We start from the raw sequence: 27,020 nt of genomic DNA on the forward strand, positions 1-27,020 counted from the left end.
TAGATTAGGTAATGTGACTCCTCGTAATTCAAAGAGCCAAGGGCAAGATCACAAGTTAACACCTTAGGCGACATATTCTAAAAAAGGAGCCACACTGGCAAGGGAGCCACGGTGTGGAGGCTGGGGGGATGGGGAAGAAGCAAACGCAAACAGCAGGGAGAAATGCTCAGTTTTTGTTTTATATTTTATGTCCCAACAAACTGCTCTTTTAAAAGCTGCTCCCTAAATTGTAAATAAGTAGGGGGAAATATCCAAGGGGAGGAACGGGAGCCAGATTGTTAAGAGGAAATGGAAAGCTGGTATTTCTGAGGAAACACTGAGCAGCAGAGAAATGCAAAACATTAAAACGCCACCCCTTCCAGACACCGACTGCACCATGTAGAAACCAAATGGCTTGTGAGGTTTTTCAGAGCTGTGATGGCACAAGGTGGGTGTTTGTCATCACATCGCATCTAAAGATGCATCTGGGTACAAATCTCCAGAATTCTTTTCAGGACTCTCCAGAATATCTCCAACTCAGATCTTCTAATCCCCTTGAGTTCTGGCACGTTTTCCTTGGCAACCGCTGTGGCTGGTTTTGGACGGCAGCTGCTGAAATCGACAGCCCCTTCCTCCGCCAGAGCACAGCACCAAGAGCAAGTGCTGTTGTTCTGGGCCAGCCCTGCCCTCCCGAGCTAGGTATTCACATCCAGTTACTCTCACGTGTCTGGGCATGCACATGTGTGCACTTGCACACACACATACACACACACACGTTTTTCAGCAGACACAGGGAACTAAGGGATAATTCCCCCTGTCACCCACTCGCCAGTGCCAAGATGAGGCCTGTTAAAATTGGAATCCTCAAAAGGGCCAATTCCTGGATGTGAGAAGCCCCAGTGATTGGTGACATACTCTCTGAAGTACTCATGGTAGCATTCTGGAGGGGAGCTGGCTCTGGACACCAAGTGCCAAGAGGGTGCGACTCCAGCCCACAAGAGCTCAAGTCAAGGAAGGACCTTCCAGATGGCTGTGCCTCTCCCCCATATTACCCAACACTAGAGAGAGGAGAGAGTGGGGTGATGAGGGGAGAGAAGAGGGCCAGAAGTGCCAGGAAAGAAAGAGAGAAGAAATCTCATCATGTAACCTTTCCTCCACCCATGGCACCCACTCAGGTCTCTCTGGCCCCTTGGCCTATGCCTGTAGCCACCCCACAACCCAGCTCTTCTCCTGGGGCAACACAGAGTAAGGGTGATCGCTCACGCACATGGCAGAGATCAGAAGGCCAAGCACCATGGCTCCATTTTTCTGGTCAAAGTATCCCACTTATTTCAGCTCTTGCTTGGAGGGCGTTGTTCCCACTTCTGTGCCATCTAGTTCCCCTGCATCTGACTGTCTTCTACTTAACCATAGCCACCTGCACATGTGGCATCCAGGATAAACTCTGGAGGGTCCAGATCATGGTCCTAGCAGTGCCAAATATGGCAGAACCATCACCTCTGCTGCTCGGGACATTTGTAGTTAGTTCTCAGAGCATTCAAAGGCCTTACATTCCAGACTGTATAGATGCAACTGAGACGTCAGGGCACAGGCCTCACATCCACAGGTGCTCTCTGACCTTCATCCTCTTCTCCAGTGGGGCTCTCAACAGCAGCATCTGCAACTTATGCCCCTAGGTCAGGTTGCTCCATATGATTGGAAGGCCTCTGTTTAGGTCACCTGCAGTAAACTTTATATACTTTAAAACTATAAACAATGAATTTTGGTTGCAAAGATCAAGAATTATCCAACCAGAATAACAGGTATGTTGAATTTTTAATAAAGTGCTGTGTTCATCTAACTTCCTTGTGTCTAACTTACTTTTATGTGATTTAATAAAAATAATAAAGGTCACCATACGTTGGGTCTTTATGGGCCAAGCATTATGCAAACACATGACATATACCAGCATACTTAATCCTTATAAAGCTTGGGGTAGGTGCTATTAGGAAATTAAGGCTCAGTAAGATCAGGTGACTTCTCCAAAGTCAGTCAGCTAGTAAGAAGAGGCAGGACTGCCATCTGGACTTAGATCCTTTTTTTTTTTTTTTTTTTGGACTTAGATCCTAACCAAAATGCTCTCTCTGAGGGTGGGCTGAGCTCTCTTCCCTCTATGTCCTATTTGGTCTCCAGTGCACAGTGACAATACTGTAACATTGATCATATTCAGCCTGGCATTCAATCTTTCACTAAAACTCTACTTACATATTACAATTTTTGCTAAATTCATTCATGTATTTCTTTGCTAGCCTTTGTTACATATAGCAGGCCTTCCACTTAGATCTTAAATATCTTAAGAATGAAGTCCATGTTATTCTTTCTTTTGACTCTCACTAGCACCTGGTATGAAGTTTTTCCTTAGTATGGTCCCAAGAAATTTTACCTTATTGACACACAAGATATCAAAGAATGCACAGCATACAAGTAGACATGTCCACACATCTAAAGAATTTCCTAATCTTTTCTTATTTTTACCGCATAAGGCACGAGATGGTATATAATACATTAAAAGGTCATCTTCCAAGTAAAGAAGGCAAAACTCAACCAATGTCTATGTTGTGCCTTCTGGAGAAAAGGAGCTGTGATAAAAGCTGTGAGTGACATAGACACAGATAAGACTGGCTTCTGCCCTGCAGTTGTCATCTAGAAAGCGAGGCAGATGCTACTCCCCAAACTCATGAGGGCAGGAAGCCTGTCCTGCCTGTCCATCTTGCACCCATTAGCTGGCACCATGCTTGTCCCTGTAGATGTTGCACAATAAATATGTGTTGTTGAATGCATTACTTTTTTTGAAAAATAACATTAAGATCCTACTGCATGCCAGGTACCAGACAAGGTATTTTCACATATATGGTTTACATTACAGGGATCTCAGAATAATACCATGTGGTATGCTTTAATATCTCTATTAATAGACAGGAAAACTGAGGCTTGAAGCAAAAATTCTAATACAAGGCAGAGCTGCAGTATCAGCACCCTGTCCAGGGACACGGGAGAAGGAGTGCTCAACTCACACTTGGCTGACTCCTTGCTCCCAATTGCTTCATTCTTGATCCATAAAAATAAATTACCTGATCTTCTAGTAAGAATCAGGCTTGCTCTAAGTTCCTAACAGGGTGTACTGACAGCTGGGAGTGTCAGCTCCTGGGCTGCAAAGCATCACTTCACCTGACTCATCTGGGATCATGGGCAGAAAGGAGGATGCCAATCATGCCTTCTGGATTTTCACTTTCCGAGGAGTTTAACCCCTACCCTTCAGAGGCAGATCTTCATGCCTCCCCACTTTAGATTGGGTTTTGCAGCAGCAAAGAACCACCAGGAAGTAACTGCACCAGGGACATGTTTAGGGCTCAGAGCAGTTGTCAGGAATGTGTATCAATCAGGAGCACCTGGGTGACTCAGTCGGTTAAGCATCTGCCTTTGGCTCAGGTCATGATCTCAGGGTCCTGGGATGGAGTTCCACATGAGGCTCCCTTCTCAGCAGGGAGTCTGCTTCTCCCTATCCCTGCTCTCCCTGCTTGTGCTTTCTCTCTCTGTCAAATAAATAAGTAAAATCTTTTTTTTTTTTTATGATAGTCACACACAGAGAGTGAGAGAGAGAGAGAGGCAGAGACACAGGCAGAGGGAGAAGCAGGCTCCATGCACCGGGAGCCCGACGTGGGATTCAATCCCGGGTCTCCAGGATCGCGCCCTGGGCCAAAGGAAGGCGCTAAACCGCTGCGCCACCCAGGGATCCCAATAAAATCTTTTTTAAAAAAGAATACGTATTAATCAGGCAGGAGGAACCAACCAAGACAACTGTCCAAAGCCAGGTAATCTTTGACGTCCACAAGGCACATTGACACAAGAGCCTGATTTGAGCTCACATTATGAGACAGAAACTCATCCCCCTTTAAACATAAGGAAACTGGGGTCCAGACCATGGCAGTGGCTTGGCCAAGGTCACACAATCAGAGGGATTCAAGTCAGAATTCAAGACCAGATCTTCCATCTCTAAAGCCCATGCTTATTCTGCTTGCCATGTCACACTGGGCACAGACCAGGCTATTCTCAGGCAATCCATCCATCCATTCATTCATTTTGCAAATCATTATCAAGTGCCCTCAATGTGAAGTTGCAACAGAAGAGACAACGAGTACATTTTAACAGGGGGCCAATATATTACAGCAAGATATCTCTGATGGACCAGAGCCTCAGGATCTGAGATATCTTGTTTGTTTATTTATGCTTCTTTTATTATTTATTTCCTCCACCTTAAAAAATGTAACTTATAGGGACATCTGGGTGGCTCAGTGGTTTAGCGCCTGCCTTTGGCCTAGGGCATGATCCTGGAATCCCGGGATTGAGTCCCACATCAGGCTCCCTGTGTGGAGCCTGCTTCTCCCTCTGCCTGTGTCTCTGCCTCTCTCTCTCTCTCTCTCTCTCTCTCTCTCTCTGTCTCTCATGAATAAATAAATAAAATCTTTTAAAAAAATGTAAGTTCAAACAGCCTTGTCCATCTTTGCCATGCTTAGTCCCCAGGAGCCTGGCACAGTGTCAGGCTCATGGCTGACGGTGGTAGGTTGTGAGGAAGTAAAGTAGGATGAGAGAATAGGATAAGGGAGGAGGGATCCTCCCCCAGGAAGGCCTCTGCGAAGTAGCAGCATTTGAGCAGAGATTGAGTGCAGTGAGGGCGTAAGGCCTTCAAAGGTCCACAGAGAGCAGACCACAGATGCCAAGGTCCTGAGGTGGGGTCATGGGAGGTCGGTGATCATGGGTGAAGGGATGGCAAGAAGGCCCAGCACTGATGGAGTGATCAAGGGAGAGACAGAACAAGATGAAAGAGAAGACAGAGACAGGACAGGAGGGATGTGGGGTTTGGAGTCAGAACAACTGGATTTCAAATCCAGCCCTGTCACTTACTAGCTGTGCAACAGCAGGATGATCCCTGAACCCCCCCAAAGCCCTACCTTCTTGGTTCTCCCAAGGTTAACTGAAATAATACAAGGGAGGCACTTAGCACACTTGGCTTTGTGGGCCACGGACAGACAGGAAAGCGTGGTCTCTGCCCACCACGAGCTCCCAGCCGAGTGCTGAGGACGGTGCTAATGGCCGCGCCCTGCATTTGGTGAGCTTCTTCCCCACACCAGTCACCCTGCTTCACATGCCTCCCCTCTGCTCCGCCCAGCAACTCTGAAACAGACTTGAAAAATTCTGATTCTTGAGGAGGAACCGGAGACTCAGAGATGCTGGGGAGGCGCAGCCAGCTAGCTGGGGGCCTGCGGGCTGCCCTCGGTCATTGTGACCAGGTGCCCCGGGCCCTGCCTAGAGGAGGCCGCATTTCAGCTGCAGCTTAAAGGGCTGGTGGGGGGGGCGCCAGAGGAGGAAGGCAGGGGGGCTGCATCCCGACAAAGGCCCAAAGTGGGTTCTGGGAAAGGGGGTGAGCCCACTGACCAGCGACCAGAGGAGGGACGGGGATGGGGTGGGAGAGTCGGTGAGGAGCAGGGTGCCTGCAGGCAGCTGGGAGCCAGCCGTGGGGCCGTGGGGGGGGGGGGGGGACGCGGGCTCTGGTCCTGGGGAACTGGCGGAGAACAGGGAGTCCTTGGCTTATGCAACACCTGAGGAAGTGCTGCCTGCCTTACAGTCACCGGGTTTTCAGGGAAGGCGTTACTCACACTCCTCCTGTCAACAGTCTTTCAGGGCCCCAGGCAGGGCCTATTTCAGGAACTCACAGCTTTAGAAATGCTACGTCAAAAAGTTGACATATCTCACCCACAGCCACCAGGGGAGGTCCAGGCCCCAGGTCCTGGAGGAGCCGGAGCACCCCCGCTCTCCCCTCCCCCGGCCCCCGCCATTACCAGTGGAACCACGCCAACAAGGCCTGCTCCTGTCTCCCCCAGCACCAGGGCAGGATCTCCTCTTCATCATTTGCTCTCTCGGCCCCGCTTTCCCTGTGACCTGGGCTCCCCACAGCTGCGACACGCAGGACCACGTGGAAAGTCTGGGCACTGGAGGTAGGTGGGCAGCAGTGGCTTCTGGGGGGGGGGGCCACAGGTCAGTGGGTTGCCATGGCAACTCCACAGGCCCTGCCTCAGGGGCCGCTGGGTTCCAGGAAGGCCCCCCTCCCCCGCCCGCCTGCAAGGGGCCACCCCACCCTGCTCCTGCTCACCAAACATTGCTTTAGTGCCAACTGTTTGCCAGGCACTGAGGTTCCAGGGCTGAATATGGCAGACAAGGTCCCTGCTCCCAGGGAGCTTGTATTCGGGGTGGAGACAGGCAGAAACAAGCAAAAGGACTTCAGAGCACAAGGAGTGTTAGGAAGCAGACGAAGCCGTGGAGTGGGATAAAGAGAGACAGGGTGCTGTTTTTGGTAACAGGACACTGAGAACCTATTGGAGGAGGTGATGTTGGCCCAAGGGCACAGGCCTGAGGTGCGAGTGAGCTTGAAAACCAGTGTAGTGGGGGAGAGGGAGGATGGGTGAGAGCAGCAGGAAACGAAGCCAGGGGTGCAAAGGGCCAAAAGCGTGTAGGCACTTGCTGGCCATAGTAAGAACCACACACTTGTCTCAAATGTACTAGGCAGCTGTCGAAAGACCTGAAGCATGTGACATGAACTGCACTGGCTCAGAAAGCCGAGCCTACTAGGGACTGTGCGTTCATTCACCCCACTACTTGTTGATCAGGTATTTGGGGAGTATCATGCACTGTGCTGCACCATGGGGGCAGAGGAGTAACCAGGCAGGCATGGTTTCTGTTATCAGGGGAGGTTTAGGGTTTAGTGTGAGCATCAGCTGTTAAATAACAGAGATGTGATTCCCAAGAGAGCCAGAAAAGAAGAAAAAAGGGAGTTGTATCTAATCTGTGAGTCAGGGATGCTTCTCGGAGGGGGTGGCATTAAACTGACAGCTAGAGGCTCAGAAGGCATCATCCCCAGGTAAATGGGGACGGAGGAGTGTTCCTGGCAGAAGGAACATCATGTGCAAAGGCCCTGAAGCTGGCCAAAGAGTGATGCATTCAAGAAACTGACAAGCAAGGGCAGCGCCGGTGGCTCAGCGGTTTAGCATGACCTTTGGCACAGGGTGGGATCCTGGAAACCTGGGATGGAGTCCCACGTTGGGCTCCCTGCATGGAGCCTACTTCTCCTTCTGCCTGTGTCTCTGCCTCTCTCTCTCTCTCTCATGAATAAATAAATAAATCTTAAAAAAATATAAACTGACAAGCAGCCTAAGTTAAGGAACCTGAATTTTATTCAGTAGGTAATTGGGAACCTCTAAAGGTTTGTGAGTATAAGCAAAACCATCCTTGGGGCACCTGGGTGGCTCAGTTGGTTGAGAATCTGACTCTTGGTTTCCACTAAGGTCATGAGCTCAAGGTCATGAGATTGAGAGCCAAGTCGGGTTAGCTCATGTTCAGTGGGGAGTCTACTTGAGATTCTCTCCCTCTCCTTCTGCCCTTCCTCCCTGCACATGTGCATGCACTCTTCCTTAAAATAAATAAATCTTTAAAAAACAAAAACTGTTGTGTAGGCAGCTCCATCTGGTGCTGCTAAACACAATCTCGGAGGGGGAGAGACAGGGAAGCAGGAGAGACCACATGATTATCACCCAAACTTCTGAGATGAAAAAGCTACATTATTAGTAATTTTTCCAGGACCACGGATGTAAACTAGGATTGTTCCAGGCATACTGGGGACTTAACGATCCCCCTGGTAGGAGGCCACTGCAGGACTCTAAGTAAGTCTGAGAAGCTTAGAACAGAGGCAGTCTGATGAGAAAAGATAAGAACTCTGCCCTCTTTCCACCTAAGTATATCCACTATTCTAGCTGATCCCGGACACCAGTGTCCCCATGTCCCCACATCTCTTCCTCATCTGCTGGGGTCTCAGTCACAGTGTGAGAAGGGGAGTCTGAGGTGACAGCAATAACATCTCCTAGAATGTGACCTCCCACCATCTTCACCAACATCACTGTAGCTCACTCTTGGAGCATCAGTGCTGTGCTCTTAGCCATTTGCATGAATTATCTCATTTAATCACAGCACTGCAGATGGGGAAGGTGTGCTTTACACAGATGTGTGGCCAGGACAAGGAGGAGTAGGAATGGCTTGGTGCACAGTTATTCCCACTCCCGGGCCTCAGGGTGTACCTGCTGGGTCATCTTTGTACCTGTAGCTGATGGTGCTCATCGCAACCAGGGGCCAGGGTGCTCAGATGCCACGTATACTGACACATCAGCCCACTGACCATCTGCTCAACACCCTATGGCCTGGGCCTGTCTCTGCAAGGATTGGGACAGGATTTACTACTTTCTTCAATTTAACCCTTTACTCTCGGTGACGAGATTCCCAGCCCATAGCCTCACTCACTCTCCTTGCAGTACTTGCTAAAAAAATCCTCACCAGTTTGCCTTTTTACTTTTCTTCTCCTTCTTAAAAATCTAAGCAGAGGGGGAGCCTGGGCCTGGGTGGTTCATTCGATTGAATGCCCAACTCTTGATTTCGGCTCAGGTCACAATCTCAGGGTCATGAGATCGAGCCACATCTCGGTCTCTGCACTCAGTGCAGAGTCTGCTTAGGACTCTCCCCTCTTCCTCTCCCTCCCCCTCCACTACCCCCGCCCCCCCCTTCATGTTCTCTGTCTCTCTCTCTCAAAATAAATAAATAAATAAAATCTTAAAAAAAAATCTGAGCAGTGTTTTCATGTCTTTCCCAATTCTAATATATTCCTTTAAAAAAATAACCCTCCCCCCAACTCCCACTATAGATATGCCTTAGTTTTCACATCGGTCAATTAAGAATTCCTGCTTCAGAAGGCCACCATGAGACTCACCTGATGATGACAATCTATGAGAGTCTCCAAGGAAGGCTGATGTGAACAGAAGGCGGCCTCACTCCGACCACCAAGCAGCACTGTTCTTCCTTAACCCCTGACAGCCTTGGTGCTTTCTCATCTGCCCAAACTACTCACTCTTGGTTTCTAGGGGCCTCTCATGACCCCTGAAGTGCACCTGCTGGCTGTGCTAGCTCCCTCTTTGGACACTGGGCAATCTCTTGCAGGTCTGGAAACTAATAAGAGTGGGTGCCTGAGTCAACTAACTCTTGACCACAGTGAGGAAGCCACTCCTGTCGGCCGGGGGATCCAATACAAAGGACTGAGTAGGAAGGTCTGACTGCTAAGCCTCGCTGTCTCACTGGTTTGTGACCTTGACCACGTACTTACATGTTCTTGAGCCTCAGTTTACCATTGTGTGAGCTTCCACTTTGCACCACTGTGCTAAACTGCTCACATACCTCTTCTTGTAATTACTTCATATATAGGACCTATTATCTCATTTTATAGATGGGGGAGCAAGGCCCAGAGAGAAAGGGCTAGACGAGAAAAGCTGAGAACTTTGCCTTCTTTTTGGCTAATGGTATTCACTCTGCTAGCCGGCCCATGTGGCCAATTGTCCTTGTGTGTCTTCCTCATCAGCTAATATCTCAATCATGGGATAATGCAGGTGAGCCCCAGGTGACACTAGTGACATCTCCTGGAACGCAGCCTGCCAAAGTCAGCACCATAATCTTCACAAACATCGCAGCAATGACTTGCCCAAAGTCACAGAGCCAGTACATAGATGAGCTGGGATTTGAACCTGACTCTGACCTAACCATTAACTTACTTTTTCTTAAATTATTCATTCAAAAAATATTAAGCAACTATTGTCAGACACTATTCTGGGGTCTGAAGATATAACAGTAAACAAAACACACAGTCATTGTCCAGACACAATCAACAAAAATAGACCTTAAAAGCACCCATATGTGAAAGAATATCTTTAACGTATGACAATTTAACTAAAAATAAGTCAGCAGGGACACCTGGGTGGCTCAGCGGTTTAGCACCTGCCTTTGGCCCGGGGTGTGATCCTGGAGTCCCAGGATCGAGTGCCATGTCGGGCTCCCTTGCATGGAGCCTGCTTCTCCTACTGCCTGTGTCTCTGCCTCTTTTTCTGTGTCTCTCATCAATCAATAAATAAAATCTTAATTAAAAAAATAAGTCAGCAGCTCCATCTAACCATTCATTACCATATACTCTAACACCTGTAACTACATAGGCCTTAAAGTCTCATTGTGAGTACTATGCTGGGTTTCACATGGTACCAAATACACTACAGGTGCTCAAGAATGTTACTGCCCTTTCTCACTTTAGGAAAATTCAGTACAGAAAACTCTAAAGTGGTCACAGAGATTATGGAAGGTGTCATTACTGGCAATAAGCCAGAATTAATGAAGAAACCCCAAAGGGCACCAGTGCCATTAGCTGACAGATCACAGATTACCCGACAGTCCCCGGAGACTAGAAAAAATTAAAGCTAAGGTGTTCGGTGCCATCTCCTGTTGAAGATATATTCAATGTAAAAGCAGATCTCTGCTCTGAAAATATCCCCGGGAACACCAGAGTTAATCAATGTGACTGCATAAACAGGCTGTAAAAATTTTGCTTTCCCTCAACTTTTGCGGGGGAGCGTACCTACCACCACCTAAAGCTAGCAGCCTTTCCCTTTGTTTCTGTTTCTATTATTACAACATCACTGAAACATATAAAAGTCTGAAAGCAGGTTACTGGGGCCAAGGCTACTCACTGTGCCCAGCACCTGATTTTATTTGATCCCTGACATCATTGCTTTTTCTAGTTTGTGTGTTGGTTTTGTCTCTTTTGCATTTCTTCTCACCCCCTCTACTAGGGAATGTGGCTTCCCTCCAGGACCTCAGGAGCCAGACGCTCCTGACTGCAGGACCCAAAGAGAATTCCAACTAGTCTGAACTTTTGAGAGAAATCACCAAAACATCCTTCGCTTAGGCAAAACGTTTTCTTCTTTCCTGTGTTAATCTATCCTAGAAACTATATTTTAAAATGTTGAAAGGGGGAGCATATTCCTCCACAATCCCACTCCCTCACATGTAAACCACTTGTCCTTCTGTGCTGCTCCTGGTTTCACGTCCACATATTCACGTATATGAACTATATCCCCAGTGAGCAAACACAATTTCTGTTCATTTTTCCCTTTAACATTCCATTACATAGATTTTTCCTGTTTCACCACAGCCCTCATATTTATTTTTGATAGATGCCCAGAGTTCCCTGGAACCAAAATTCCTATTTTTATAATGTCTTAATGAACAACTTGGTGCATATTTTTTCTCTTTTTCAAATCATTTCCTGAGAGTCACATAGAAGCAGGAAAAGCAAGCACGTGGGCTTAGTAACCAGCCAGAAATGAGTGGGCTGGATTCTGGCCTTCCTACTTTCGGCGAAGTCTCTCAACCTCAGTGATCCCTTGTGTTGAACATGGAGAGTTGATACTGTGCCCACCTCATCTTAATGGTGTGAGGTATAGAAAGGACTTAGCATAGTGCCTATTCTAGAACCATGGAACCACTGATTCCCACGGACCTGCGTGCTTTAACAACAGTGTAGGTGTTAAGCACACAGTCCGAGGAGCTCAACTACCAGGTTCAAGTCTGATTTCCTCGCTGTGTGACCTTGGGTGAAGGACCCAACCACCTTGAGACTCAGTTTTTTCTTTTAATCTACAAAATGCAGGTGGTGATAACAGCATCTCATGGAATTTCTATGAAATTTAATTGAACACTGCACAGAGTAGTCACATAAGAACTATGAACGTCTTAGCTGTTATAATTTTTATGTTATGCCCACCTGCAAGGCATGCCACACTAGGCCCTTCTGTTAGCATTCTTTTGGTTTGATTCTTAGATCCTTTGGTGCTGTCAAGAGCCTGGAAGTCAGGACACTGGTTCTACTGCCCGCCCCCCCTCCCCCCCGCCCCTTACAAGTAGCTAAGCTCTGTGACCGTAGGCAAATTAGTTTACCTCATAAGCCTCAATTTCCTTTCTATATATAAACAAAAAACTACCCCATGAAACTACTAGGAGGATTAGGACAAATAATATAAGCTCCCTAAGAGCTGACTGTACCTTATTTACCCCACTGTTCCCTGTAATTAGGACAGAGCTTGACAGAATTGCAGATCAGTGAGGAGAGCCTGGAGGGAAAGGAATGAATGGCCCCAGCCACCACGCCTGGCACCTAGTAGGGGTGCAGAAGAAGGCCAACGCAGCTGCAGCAAGTTTATCAAGGACTTGTGTGCAGAGAGCTGTGAGCCAGGTTTCCTAGAACGTAAGCAAAGAGATGCAGCATTCTTCATAACATGAGGGGCGGATTGACTTACAGCTTTAAGATTTTATGTATTTATTTGAGAGAGTGAGAGAGAGCACAGGGCGACAGACAAGCAGACACCCCGCTGAGCAGGGAGCCCGACGTGGGGCTCCATCCCAGGACCCCAGGATCGTGACCTGAGCCAAGGTCACATGCTTCACCAAGTTACCTAGATTTTCCAGATTGACCTATACCTTAAGTAAATATTTACTGAGCACTGACTTGTGCAAGACACCCTGGTAGATGCTTTGCACTGGGCTAAGGCCGGATAATGACAACACAGGTGTAAATCTGGAGAAACAAAGGAAGAAGCATCCAGTAAACATGTAAAACTACTGGAAAACGTGCACTTGACGCACGAAGCTGTTAAGACAGTCCCTTTCCTTATGTTTTTAAATGGTGGAGAGATGGCCTGGTTTCAAGAAAGCAAGATGAGTGACCGCAGGGTGGATCCCCTCTCGCCATATGAGCCAGTGCGTTTGACTGAACCCATTGAGTGGCAGCTTCACTAAGAATTGGGAAAGATCCCGCCTAGCTCACAGGTTTATGAGGTCCTGTATTGCAAAGACTGAACACAGCAGGGATGTTGTATAAAATTTTTGTTTTCTTCTCCTATGCTGTCCTTGGTGGGAGGGCAGCGTGGAGGAGAAGGTGGGTGTTGGAAGCTACTCGGAGAGCACAAGGTGGAGAACATGCTCAATGAACTATTTGTTTTTTGAGCTTTTATGACATGCCAAGACCCCGTGCTGACCCTTTTATACTTTACTTCATTTAATCCTCACAATAGGATGTGGGTACTATGCCTGGCCCCACTTTATTCACAAGCAAACTGAGGCTCAGAGGGCTGACTTCACTTACTGAGCTCATACATCCAGCTTATGGCAAAGCCCCTTCTCCCCAAGCCTATGGGATTCCAAAGCCAGAGCTGCTAATGGTTGTGCCAATGACTGCAAACTCCCCCCATGAATGACTGCATCCATGACTGCAAACTATAACATGCTATGCACATGGAAGGTGCTCTTTTATTTTAACACCAAGGCTTTTACGCTGAACCTGTTATAAGGAAAAATCACATATGTAAGTAAATAGATATGAAGTCATGATAAGGTGAATACCATGTCAGATTTGCCAAAGTAACTGGCACAGGGAATACCTATCCTGTGGTGATGCCAGGTTGGATTTACAAGCTCTGAAATGGATTTGAGATGAAAGGCATGCTCTGCTCCCAGGCACTCCTATAGGAAGGAGCACCTGTGGGTGTCCTCAATCAGCAGCCTGTTGCCAAAGTCACATTGAGGTCCCCGTGGCAGCCAGATACCCACTGCCACCCGTGACAGTGTGCTCCAAAGAACTACAGTGTGGGTTGCTGTCTCCACCCAGGATCACGGATCAGGGATGACCTGACCTCCTGAACTTCTTTAGGTGGTAGAGGAGATAAGCTAGAATGGACACTTAAAAGGTTTTCCTTCCAAGTCTAGGTCTGGGGAGGCAAGGAGGCAGCCTGGCTTCAGAATCAGAATTAAGCTGTGTTCAAAACCTAGTCTGACACCAGCTGTTTGGCCCGGACATGTTAACTAGGCTCTCTGAATCTCGGTTTCCTCACCTGTAAGACAGGGACAGTAATACCAAAGGTTCAGTGTAAGAATTAAATGAGGTAGTGTACATAAGCACTTAGCACAGCACCTGGGAGAGCTTATAAATTTTATTAATCTTCTACCCAGTTTCAAAAAGGGGGTCATCTTTATTTAAAAAGCAACAGTTTTGAGAATAACTCATTCAGCCAACCTGACATCAGTTACCAAAATGATTTCAATGTAGTTTCCTTCTTACCTCCCACCCTCCCTTCATCTCTTCCTCACTTTCTCCCAGCCCCTTCAGCCTTTTCCTCTCAATAATGATCTATGTGTCAATATATAGTCTCCAGGTACTGTCTACAATCACACAGTTTTGGTGGAGCTTTTAGTTAGTTTGTTTGTTTTATAACCTCTCAAAACCACAAAACCCTTTGAACAAAACCCAGACCCTCAGGGAGTCCCTTTCTTCGGCTCTCATCTCTCAGACTCCTCTGCAGCCCTCTGGACACCCCCATCCATGCGCTTTCCCAGCTGTGCTCCAGGTGGTGCTCCCCAAGCTTGCACAGTGCCTGTGGGGCAGGTCTGGGCGGTCAGCAATCCCTGCTCCCAGCACCTCCTCAGCTGTGCTCTGCTGCCTGGGAACCCTGAGGAAGCCCCAACCAACCAGAGGAATAATTCATTCTTCTAATCGCAGCAAAGTTTTCAAACTTGAAAACAGAGCCTTGATTAGAAGAAAAGCTGGGGTTTGTTTTTTTATTTTTATTTTTCTAAAAGTCTGGCACTTCTGAAAAGGTCCCCTACTCAAACCACAGCAACCTCAAAAACTCTGCCCACTGAGTTGAAAATAAAAGTTCATGGAGACCAAAGGCTCTCTCACAACAAGCGCTCAACGCTTTGGAAATCTTCTTTCCAATGCTTGAAAGTTTCAATGATTTAACTGAGGGCCTCTAGCCCTCTGGAATCTCTCTTCTATGTAAATTCCCAGGGCTTTCTCAGCCATTATTATTTATTTTGCATGATGTTAAGTAATGCTTTTATAGATAATCTATTTCACTTTTGTAAAAGCAGTCATCAAGTAGAAGAAATTAAACTAGAAACAGAGATAACATAGCCTTTTTAGTCATAGAAGGATGACACAAAACTAGTTGGTTTTCTTTTGGGTGGAACAAGAAACTATTATAGGTACCTCCTAATTCCTAATTCCTAATTCCTGCCCTACTGTCTATTTATTATCAGTGGACCTGAACCTTGCAAAGAAAACATAGAAAAATATTTAAAGTAATCAATATCATGTCATAAACAAATTTGAGTATATGTCATGGGCTCAATTCTGGAACTTTGTAAAATCCTAATAACTTCAATAAGAACCAGCCTACCCATGGGCATTTAGAAACAGTATACAAATTAGAAATACCTTGCACCCACTAGGAACACCCCAAATTTAGACTAATCCTTCTGAAAAAGATGACGTGAGACTCAAAAAATCACTTATGCTCATTTTTTAAAAATTATAAATTCAATAACTGTAATGTTTAAAGAAATACCTCTTTCTTCAAAAGCCTAATACTAGGCAGCCCGGGTGGCTCAGCGGTTTAGCGCTGCCTTCAGCCCAGGGCCAGATCCTGGAGACCCAGGATCAAGTCCCACATCAGGCTTCCTGCATGGAGCCTGCTTCTCCCTCTGCCTGTGTCTCTGCCCCTCTCTCTCTCTCTGTGTGTCTCTCATGAAAAAATAAAATCTTTAAAAAAAAAAAGTCTAATACTAGTTTGAGATGATCTTGTGGCAATCAGAAGATTCCAAACAAACACACTGTCATAATTTTCTTCACCAAATGAACCTGCACCTCAAAAATTAGATGCTGCTGGTGTAATTAACGATCACTAATCACTTTTCAGATTATTCAAATGACAGTATGAAATCTAGTTCAAGAGCAGTTCACTTGTGTTGACTGAGTGCATTTTCTCCAACAAGATGGATTCAGAGGATCAATGCTTATGAAGTGATAATTCTCCATTCCGATTAAATAAAAATCTGCCATGTTCATCAATCTCATTTAGGCTGCATCTAAACAACACTGACCTTTACCACAATTGGTTAGTCAGGAAACACACAGGACACCAAGTGCTAACTACCCTTCACCAGTTGCAGCCTTTTCAAAGGCTTTCTCATTATCCCTTTAAATTAAAACAAGACAATTACGACAATGCAAACCCACCATGTCCACCTTCACCTGCCTATTAATAATTATTAATTGATCAGAGGAAGATTATGCTTTTATGTCTAATTGGGGATTAACCAACCACAAAAGTGGAAACTACATACATATTTTGAAGTTATTCTGCTCTGAGGATCAGATCTAACATGACAAAAACCAGATAATCTACTGGTACAGGGCAATCCAGTCCTAGTTGCCTATATTTGGACATTATTCAATGAGAACCTACTGGATGAATTGCATTCTTTTCTGCTTTTTATGATCTCTCTCTCTCTCTCTCTGAAAGAAAGTGGTTAATATTTTAAAAATTCAAAAATCAGGGGATCCCTGGGTGGCTCAGAGGTTTAGAGCCTGCCTTTGGCCCAGGGCGCTATCCTGGAGTCCCGGGATCGAGTCCCGTGTCGGGCTCCTGGCATGGAGCCTGCTTCTCCCTCTGCCTGTATCTCTGCCTCTCTCTATATATATATATCATGAATAATAAATAAATAAAATTTTTTTAAAAATTCAAAAATCACAATGCAGGTAAAAAGCATACTATAAAAACAGAAACGGAACAAATGAGTATTTTCCTCCTTGCATTAAAAAATATGCAAGAAAGACAAAAGAATTAAACTGTGTCTGTATATCTTGCTCAACCGAGTTTCAGAGAGTGGCTCGTTTGAAACAGAATTTTCCACTTCTGGAAAATCAAGTGTAAAATGGTTGTCTTTAAAACAGTGATGCCTACAATCAGAAAGGGGGGCAGGAATGGAGAATGTGAGGCCTTCATATTCCAGAACCGAAGGGCATCAGGACTTGTGGCCAGGCCTCCGACAAAGGGGTGGAATCTATAGCTAGTCTGAGTGCTTTGTGGAGCTTCCTTCCAGGATTCAAATTCAAGCCAACAGGTGTTACCCCTACAAAGACACATTTTCTACTTCCTTTGACAAACTGGACAACACAAGGATGAAATCGTGGCAAACGGGAGCATATAAGATGCCTTTGTCATGGGAAAGGTAGGGAAATGAGAATGAAATTAATCCCTCTATCTACATTTTAGAAAAGAATGATTTATCTTCACATCAGAACTGAGGCTGTATCTACACAATACAGAAAACATCTAGATATGCGGAAACAGTCTACATTTCAGGATTCTTATTCCGTGTTCCCAACTAGATACACAGAACTGGACCTACGAAGACCAGATAAATGTTTTTAAATAATATCTGCCACTTACTTAGCAATTTCTAGAAGCCAGGCTTAATGTGCATGATCTCATTATATTCTCTTGACCTTGGAAAGTATGGTGTAGATGCTTTCACAAAGAACAAAACAGAAAGCTCTGAGAAGGTAGGTCATTTGACCTCAGAAAGTGGCTGAGCTGGGACTTAAAACTTAGTCTGTCTGATGGCAAAGCTTATGTTCTTTTCATTAAGTCAGGCTACATTCACCTCCAGTCAAAAGTTAACACCTATCTGTGAATGATGTCTAGCTGCCATATACTATTCGTCAGATCACCTAAAGGCTACTTATATTCACACCTGACTTAATGGCTTTCCTCTCTTTAGTTTAATCTTGTCAAGGTATGTCTGTATGTGAGCACGAAGAAAGCTTCGACATTCTCAGGGACAAAGCAAATGTTAACTAACTTCAAATGAATCCCAAAGACTAAAGAACATTTCACAACTGTAGTAAATATATGAATGTTTTATCTCCCTATTTTTGCCAACAAGAGTTAAACATGTTCTCCACAGTTTACTGGACTATCCTACCCTGTACCTGCCAGGACAAAATGGCAAGTCATTTGCTTTCACTAAAATGATGGATGCTTTATTGGACATCTTTTCTAACACAACCCTCTCCCTCACTAGGAGGTGGTGGAGGAGGAGGAGTGGAAGGAGAAGGAAGAGAAGGAAGAAGGGGAGGAGGAGAGGAAGAAAAGAAGGGGGAGGAACAAAAAGAAATCATCAGTATGGCTTTGGGACTAAGAGCGTGGACCACTCATAGGTTAGGCCACCTACCCCCCTCCTGGGTATCCATCTGCCCCAGGAACCATGGCATATAATGGTGTAGATCATAACAGTACCCATAACACATATTTTAAAATACAACTAATAACGTATTCATTTTTTTCAACTAATAATGTGCTTAAAGGACTTAGTTCATGCCTGGCATGTGAAAGGCATGGAACAAACTTTAGAGACATAAATACAAAGCTAGATTTAGCACTTGCATTTGGTGTCAGGTAAAGTCAGGTGTGCACGTGAGGTGGTTCTCACTCCCCCTGAAATCACGGGGTGTCTTATTAGCCCAGCTTCTAATGCTCAGAAACTTACTGAACACTTTAGCTTCCACTTTCATTTTCATCTCTAGCCTGTTGGTTTCCCCATTTAAACTGTGAATAATAACAGGTCCTTCTTTATAGGGTTGTGTGAGCATCACATAGACAATGCATTTAAATAAAAATGCTTAGCAGCAAAGTTGAGACGTGGATTGACTGTCTTACCTATGGATACTTCCACATTTTCTACGGGAGCCCTCTCAGGTGCTTGGATCAGTTCTGTAAGAAAATTGGGGCCCAGCAATAGTAAGCTTCCAGGTCAAAGGCACCTGGATTTGTGGGGTACCCAGAAGGTAGTAACCTTCCCATCATCATGCTCTATCTTCTTCACCCCAGATAGTGGTTATTTTCTTTATGGCACTTATCACTCATGGACATTACCTATTTTTTTGTATGTTTACTTGTTTCTCTAGAGTTTATTCTTCAGAAGGACATTGCTGGCATTTTTGTTAAGCCCAGCATCCAGCAGAGTGCATGGCACACGGGAGACATGTAGTTTTCTTGAGTGATTGAAGCAAGCAACGTTTGTCCAAAATCATCATTCAACCCCTATGACACACTGCCTTCCATCACTGCCATTGTTCCAGACCGTCTCCAGATGAAGAATCACGGGACTCCTTCAGACACGTTTTCTCTAGGGGGCCAAGATGAAAACTTTCCCTGATTTTCCATGTTTGTCCGTAAAGCTCCCCTCTCACCAAGTGGGATTCAAATCCATCTCAAGGCCAGAGTCAAACCAAGCCCTGCTGGGCTAGCACTCTAGTGGGGTCCATATGAGGCGGGCTGGCTGGGGTGAGGCAACTGGCTTTCCCAGTCTGGTCTCATACAAGCTGTGGCCCCACACAAGTTCCAGACCTTCTTTGTGGTTTCAAAGGGACACCGCAGAATTCTGGTAAGGCTTAAATGATCGTGAAAAAGCATGTGAAGAAGTGCCTGTGACAGGGCTGACCCTTGGTGGGTACTTGACAAGAGAGTAGTACATCCTTTTCTTTAGGCTGGAGGAGGCATCTATTTCTGCATCCCTTGGTGTGCTCACCCTCTCAGTATGTCCTCGCCTTCTCTTATCTGATGCACTGCAGAGTCCTTGATGCCAGAGACTGTGGCCTTGTCCATCCTGCCACCCAGCAGGTACTTAGTGAATGAGGCTGAATAAAACCTCTGATAAATTCTCGTTAGGTATTTTCTTTTACTTTTACCTGACACTTCCAAATCAACTGTCTGAGTTCATTCTCTCTGTCCTAACTTTAATAAAACTGCACAGATACCTCATATAGAGTGGAAGGGGTAAAAACATTAAACGTTTCCTGCGCCTTTTCCATCCCGCAGAGCCCTGGAGGGGCAGCCAAAGAGTGTCCCAAGTGTCCTGCAGAACACGCAGGCTGGGCTCTCAGGGGCCTGTGCAAGTGGAGACCTGACTGTCCAGCACCCCATGTTGTGATGTCATCTTTTTTATATTGTCTCAGCCTTTTCCATTCAGACACCAAGGCAAACACACACACACACACACACACACACACACACACACACCCCAACTTGACTTAGAATCACCACCTCTTAAGGTGTTAGACATGGAAGAGAAACCCTGTGCTTGATGCAGCTCACAACTACATCCCTCTCTTGGAGCGCATTTGAGGATCAATGTCCGTAAAACTGTGTTACAAAATATCTGGCAGATTCCACATACACAGATACATTTGTGTGATTGTAGGGAGAAATTTTAGGTGGGCCATAGCCATCTTTACATCCAATCCATTCAACTATAGATGAGGGAGTGGAGTATCCGGGATAAGAGAAGGGCTCCTCTGCTCAAATTATTCCCAGATGGGGTGGCTAGGTGTGAGAAGATCCTCGCCTCTCTCTAAGAGCTTGAGCAAGGGAGAATAGAGTCTTGCTCTCCTTTGATGGCAACATTTCCCTATTTTGGCCAATGTGTATACCTCTCTGGCATAGGTGAGGGTCTGTGGCATAGGTGAGGGTCTGTGCGCTGGCTTCAGCCTCTAGAGGCATATCAGGGTTCCCTAAACTGATGCTGAGTACAGTCCCACAAAATTCGGTATCTTAAGGAATGCACCTTAGGTATAACTAAGAAAGGAAATTACAGACCTTTGAAAAGTGGTTACCTGAGGTTCTTCTGGACTCTTAAAATTCTAAAGATGACTAACCAAAATATTTTAGTATTTATTAGTGTGGGGAAGAGATGCACAAAATTGTGCAATGGGTCACGGTCCAGATAGTGGTAAAGAGCTCATCTATGCTTCCTGGATCCTACAAATAGAGAGGTTTCCAGAATTCTATCATAAAGGGGTTTATCTTTAAAAATATTTTATTTATTTATTCATGAGACACATACACACACAGAGAGGCAGAGACACAGGCAGAGGGAGAAGCAGGCTCCCTGCCGGGTGCCGCCGGATGTGGGACTCGATCCCGGCCCTCCCAGAACACCACCTGAGCCAAACGCAGAAACTCAACCACTGAGCCACCCAGGGGTTCCCATGAAGAGGTTTATGCCTAACTTATCAGAAAATCCCAGACTGTAAGCTGTCTAAGGCTTCATGTTATAGACAATGAAAATCTGAAAGATTTACCTAAAGTAACATTATAACCGGATGAGTCGGAATCATACCTCAGGGCTCTTCCCACCGTACAAAGGAGGGGAAAAACTGGAGAGGGTCGCCGGGCTCCCCTACCCCAAGATTTCAGACCAGGCACCTTCTCTTTTCTTTCCTGTATCTTATCCCCTCACCCTTTTAAGAGTCGATTTGAGAAGGAGCGACGAGAAATCCATCCTGGGTGACCCGCGGGGCATGAGGAAGACAAGCTAGAACCTTCCACGTTGGCGAGCGTGTGGCTCATGGGGGAGGCGGGCGCACTGCCCAGCCGGCCCTACCCTCGGGATGGGGAGCGAGGCTGCGGGAGACCCTGGAGAGCGGGAGTGGGAGGAAGGGTCACAGGTGGGCAGGGAAAAGGTGAAGCTGCAGGAGAGAAATTAGAGACCTTGGCGCCTCTGGGGAGCAGGTCGGTGGAGCTCTCGCTCGGCGCGGGCCGGCCCGAAGCAAACTCCGCTTTCCAACTCGCACTCGGCCCTTTGTTGTCGGCCTGTGCCTCTGGCTCCCGCTCATGCCCTCCGGTCCCCCGCCCCCCATGAAGTCACCCCAACTGCACTCATAATATTTTGCTTTGCGCCGGGTCTGTTTTCCACCACCAACTTCCAGCGGTCACCATGGCGACGCGCCGGGGAGGGGGCGGCGCGGCGGAGGGAATCCCAGGGCCTGGCCGCGGGGCGGCCCCGGCAAACTTCTCCGGGTCTCCCGGGCCTGCGGGCCCCCTGGGAAACGCGCTGTCACGGCCGCCGCGCCGATCGCCCGCCGGGCTTCCCCGACCCGCCCGAGCGCCGCGTCCGCGCGGGCAGCGGCTGCCGCCACCGGCCCAGCCCGGGACCACGCGGCTCTCGCTTGACCCTGCTGCCCAAGTCCCAGACGCGGGGGCCTGCAGGTGGCCACGCGCGCACACACGCGCCCAGGGAGGGAGACACAGCCCGACTTGGGTGCAGGAGCAAGGGGCAGACCCCGGGCCCTCTGCTCCCTCGAGCCCGCAGACCGGGCCCCCGGGCGGGAGACGGCTGCTCCTTGCCCAGGGCCGCGGCGAGGAGAGGCCGGAGCAGGCCCGGGCCCTGTTCGCAGCCGGGCGCTCTCCGTCCGGGGCCCGAGCCAGGGCCACTGAATGTCCCCACCTGGGGGCCCGCAGGGCCAGGTCAGGCCTTGTGCAGAGCGAGGGCCGGCAGACCAGGGTGCCTTGCCGCCGTGTGGCCCGTGGTGCTCAGATCCGGCTCCAGGGGTGCTTTGGCCGCCGCACCTCTGGATTCTGGATCCCGGGGACAGAAAGCGGTGGAGGCAGAAATCTCCAGCTCGGGCTCGGCAGGGCCCCTCTCTAACGCGCCTGCCGGTTGAACAAGAAGCGACCCGTCTGTTGCGTAGCCACCCCGCCCCGGCCACCGGGCACAGGTTCTCCGGGGCCTAAAGTTCTACCTGCTCTTCTCCCTCGTTCTCGAATGTCCGGGTACCTGGAGTAACCGAGCAACGCCGGCCTGGGCAGGGCAGCCGGGCTTGGACCCGCGGGCCGGGCACTCGGGGCCGCCGCGGTTGGCTCACGTGGCGAAGGCGCGCCCCGCGCGGTTCGGGGAGCGTGGGGTGCGGCGCGGGCCGGGACCGGCGAGCGAACCGGGCACCGGCCGGGCGGGCGGCGCGTCGACTGCCCCACGCGCGCCTGCGGCCTCCGCGGTCCGCCCGGGCTCGGCGGCGCAGCGGGGTCCGGGGACAGGGGCTCCGCTTTGTCGCGCTCCGCCGCGAGCGCGCGGAGGGCCCGGGAGGCGCGCGCCGGCCCCCCAGGCCTCCCCCGACGGGCCCGGGCCATTGTCTTAGCCCCACACTTGATGAGTATTTGGGGGAAAACTGGAGGAATATATTACCGACTCGGTGCGCGGAACAAAGGGACGCATTTCCGCAGGTCACGCTGAAGTGGCCCCAAGGCGGACCACTAGAGCCCCGGCCCCTGCAAAACGGTTCTCCCGGGCCCGAGGCACTTTGCGGGGATTTTCCTTTTAAGAGTCGGGGGCGCAGGCCTGGCTCCCCCGCCTGTCTGATCCCGGACGCCCCCGACTTCGCCCCAGCACTTGCTGCGAATCGGTCGCTCGAGCCCTTTTCAGAATGAAATAGTGATCGTGATGCCCGAGGTTCTGGTCGCGCGCAATCTGCTGTAAAGGGAGCAGAATCGAACTGCTCCTTGGAGCGCTAGTCCCAGCGAGCGGGGAGAAAGGACCTTTACATAACAAGGGAAACTCTGTAGAAAAGCTAATTGGATTAAGTTCTCTGGAAGGGAGGTGAGGGGAGGCTCCTGGACCGGACCGCGCGGAGCTGCACTTCCGCGTCGTCGGTTTTGCAACTCCCGAGTGAAATGTCACCTGTACGCCTTGTGTCATTTCCCCAAAACTTTTTAGTTTGATTTCGGGATGGCGATCTGGGGACGTCTCAGATTTTCGGAAAGCGGAGGCGGGGGGCGGGGGGTGGATGGGGAAGAGACTTCTGTTACAGAACCCGTTTGGGGTGTTTGCAGTTGGGGTCAAAGTGACCAGGTGCCTCCACGACCAGCAGCTACATCAAGGACAGAAGACAGAACGTTCCCACAGCCCCCTAGCTCTCCCCCCAGAACGCACAATAAGCTCCAGCCATGTGGAGAGGGCAGTCAAAACCCCCTACTGGGGCTTGGTGCGTGCGGGGTGTGAGGAGACCCCAAGTCCCTACGTGGGCCCCTTGGGAATACTTGGCCGCAAACAATGCAGACATGGGTTTAATTTTGTTCAAGGATATTTGCCTCTAAATTTGGGGTGCTCGGAAGGTGCTTAGTGGTGCAATCGCTTGACATCAAAATGTAGAGGGAGGGGCTTTTTCCTTCTGCGGTGCCTTCTTTACTGCCAGCAGAGAGCACCCCAGCAGGGCCCGCGGGGCACTCACAGCTGGGCGAGCGCAGCGGGCGAGGCCTCTCCTTGCCTGGGTTACTTCCTACAGCCAGGAAGACTGTGGGGCTCTCAACCTTTCCCCACTCCCAGGGGACCCACACCCACTCCGTGGGATTAGAGATAGGCAAGCACCCTGGAAAACCAAAGATCCCCCTGGCCCGAGAGGATGAGTGTCCTGGCCACCAGGGCCTCGACAGAAGCCTGGAGGGGCTGGAAATTTCTGCACAGACCGAAGAAAGACCATCTGGGGCGATGCCCGGATGACCCCTACCCCCACCCCACATCCATTTCCAGCGGGCTTCGGGGAAAGGTGGGAAGCATTTTGGGGGTGCTTGTTTATTTCCTCGAGGAAGGGACGCGAGTGTGTTCAGGGACGGCAGAGGCTGGAAGGCACTTGTTGCTCGGCTCCGCAAAGCCCAGCGGCGACGCTCCTAGACACCAGCCCCAGCATCTCGTCTGGCTGCCGCCTGGGCCCATGCTGCGCTCACCGCCCTGCTTCTGCCTCTTCCCAATCCGACCTCCCCATGACTCGCCAAGGCCGCATCCGAGTGGCGCTGGCAGTGGACTGGTCGGGGACTGCGGCTGGGGACGGGTGGGAGAGAACTTCCAAGGAACTTTCTCCTTGGCGGCTCCTCCAAGGTGTTAGAAGTGGGAGGTGGAGAAAGCTCTATTGGGCAACCAAGACGCCGGGCTTTTTCGTTGTAAGAGATTCCTTGGCTTCCTTCCTTGGTCCTTACGGGCCGCCGCGGCCCCAAAACCTGGCTCCCGCAGCCCCTCAAGTGCGGAGCCCTTTTGCAGATGCTGACGCCAGGCCTCGCCGGCCGCACTGCGTCCAGCCCTCGCTCCTGCAGAGTTAGAGCCCCGCAGCGGAGCGCGTCGTCGGATGCCCCTTCCGGGCGAGGAGGTTACACCCCGCCTCGGACGGCCCGGGGGTCCCACCTCCGACCCGGCGCGGATTCCCTCGGACCACCGTGTTCGCCGCCGCCACTCCCTCCAGCTGCGCGTCTCCACCAGTCGGAGCCTCGGTCCCCACCTCCCAGGCGCTGTGCGGAGCCTTCGCCCTCCCCCGCCTCTGGGGAGTTCCGCTCGGCTTCCTGGCCCTAGCCCGCAGCCTCAGAGCGCACCGCTATTCCGGGGCCCCCGAACCCGGGGGAGGAGCCGGGCCCGGGAGGGGGCGGTCGGCTCGCAAAGTTTCTGCAAGCGGCACCTCGAGCTCGCGGCGAGCCAGAGAATCTTTACGTAACTTTGTGTTCAGGGCAAGCAAAAGCGCGCTCATCAGCGCGCGCGCGCGCACACACACACACACACACACTTACACACACACAATCACACGCTTACACACACACACTTCCACGCATCCACTTACATCGCACCTTGCGACGGATTGAAAACTTGTGCACGCTCTCCGTTATTTCCTAGGGTCCCACTGTCAAGTTGACCCTTCTGAACTTTTTGCAACTCTTTCTGAAGTTCCCCGTCTCCCTTTTCTTTCCCTCCCGATGTCTCCCCCCAACCCCCACCAGTAGGACTGACCTGTGGAATCCATGTCGGGTTCCTCCAGTAACCCACAATGCATGCTCTTCCCATGGACAGCACGGGCGCCCCCCAAAAGTCCTGATGTTTGGGGATCCCCTGTGCTAGAGATGCCCGGGGAGGAAGGGAATCGGAGAGAAAAAAAGACGTAGAGAATGCAAGGGCAAAAGGATAGAGGAGGAAAGGAAAAGAAAGAGAAAGGAGAAAGAAAAGAGAAAGGAGAAAGAGGAGAGAGAGAGAGAGAGCACGCAGAGAAGGGGGAGAGAGAAAGAGCGAGCGAGCGAGGGGACACTCAGTAATCCAGCCGGGCAAAGCCAAACCCGTCAAAATGTTTGCGGATGTTTCATGGGAAAAAGCATCATTTTATAGGAGCCCCGATGGGAGCAATGTCATTGATAGGCCAGCCGGCCTGATGAATGGCCGCTCGTCAGATGGGGCCGTGGCGAGGCGCACTGTGAAGCCCATTGTGGGCCTGTTTTGAATAAGAAAAGCCGCCTCCGAAAAGGGGGGCTCAGAGCGACGCAATCCCAGCCCTCCGACTTCCCCCTTCTATTATAGCATTAGCAACGTTTTTCTTATTTAAAGTTCCAGAGGCCTTCTCCAGCCTTCGCCCGGCACTCATTATAGGCGAAATCAAAATTGGCTTAGATGTGGCCCCCTCCTCCCTCCCCAGCCCTCCCCCCCGCCATCGGGCCAGGCGGGGCGGTGGGGGGCGGCAGGGGACTCCGGGGAGCCTGGGGAGTCGCCTTCGCAGCCACGAGTGGGCCCCACTGCTTCCTCTCTTCTCTTGTGCCCCCCTCCCGGTTTGCTCCCGGGGTGAGATTTTGAGTGGGGGCCCTGGGAATGCGGTCTGCCTCGACTCCCTTTCCACGCGGATCCGCGGACACGCGTGGACGAGTGGAGGCGTGGAGGGAGCTGAGAGCGAAAGGTGGGGAGGAGAGCTGCGGCCCTAAGACCCCAGCCCCCAACCTGGGCGGTGAGGAGGCCGCCGGCGGGGAGGGCGAAAGGGGCTGCCTGGTCTCCTCCAGAACTTTCTCTCTTCCCCTGGGTTTATCCATCTCCTCCACCCGCCGAACCCCTCCCCTTCCCCTGCCTGGCTCTTCCTCTCCGCCTGTCTCCCTGTCTCTGTCCCTCACTGTCCTCCTCGTCCCCTGCGCCCCTCTATTTCTCCTGTTTTAGCTGTCTTTCTGTCCAGCCCCTGCCCCCACGTCTCTTTGTCTCTCCCTAGGACTCTGCCCCTCTGTCTCTATCCCCCTTGGTCTCTCTGACACCCCCTCCCCGCCTCTTCCCGTAACTCTGTCAGTCTGTCTGTGTCCCAGACCTCCCTCCCTCCCTCCCTCCCTCCTCCCGCCCTCCCTCCTCCCGCCCGCCCTCTCCGCCCCCCCCCCCCCCCCCCCCCCCCGGCCAGCCGCGAAGTTTGTGAGAAGCCCGGCGTCCAAGTGGGGACGCGGTTTTCCCAGGGACCCCCTCCCCTCCTGAGTTTAAAGTGCAGAAAGAGGGGGGCGAGGCGCTGGGGGTCTGGAAGTGGAAGTGGGGGGGCAGGCTGCGTCTCTGCGGGCCCCGATAAAGTGGCCGTTCGCGGGCCGGCAGCGCTGTGATTAGAATATGAATGGGGCTCGGCAGGCGGAAGAGAAAGGCGGATTACCCCG

The 27,020-nt window shown here is 49.9% G+C and overlaps 1 protein-coding gene across 5 annotated transcripts in view; it reads right to left on the bottom strand.

Moving 5' to 3' along the window:
* RFX4 (regulatory factor X4) overlaps positions 1 to 25,850 on the bottom strand; it is a 161,101-nt gene extending 135,251 nt beyond the window's left edge. For 2 of the 5 annotated variants that reach the window (XM_072742486.1, XM_026010932.2), the window contains exon 1: positions 25,372 to 25,850. In XM_072742486.1, coding sequence (XP_072598587.1) covers positions 25,372 to 25,414 — 43 coding nt within the window. In that variant the 5' untranslated portion in view covers positions 25,415 to 25,850. Of the gene's footprint in view, positions 1 to 22,351; positions 22,743 to 22,791; positions 23,233 to 25,371 lie in introns of those variants that run through there. The other 3 variants (XM_072742484.1, XM_072742483.1, XM_072742487.1) reach the window with 2 other exon arrangements.
* Positions 25,851 to 27,020: the final 1,170 nt, after the last annotated feature.

The sequence above is a fragment of the Vulpes vulpes genome, chromosome 16, assembly GCF_048418805.1.
Source record: "Vulpes vulpes isolate BD-2025 chromosome 16, VulVul3, whole genome shotgun sequence".
NCBI classification, from domain to species: domain Eukaryota; kingdom Metazoa; phylum Chordata; class Mammalia; order Carnivora; family Canidae; genus Vulpes; species Vulpes vulpes.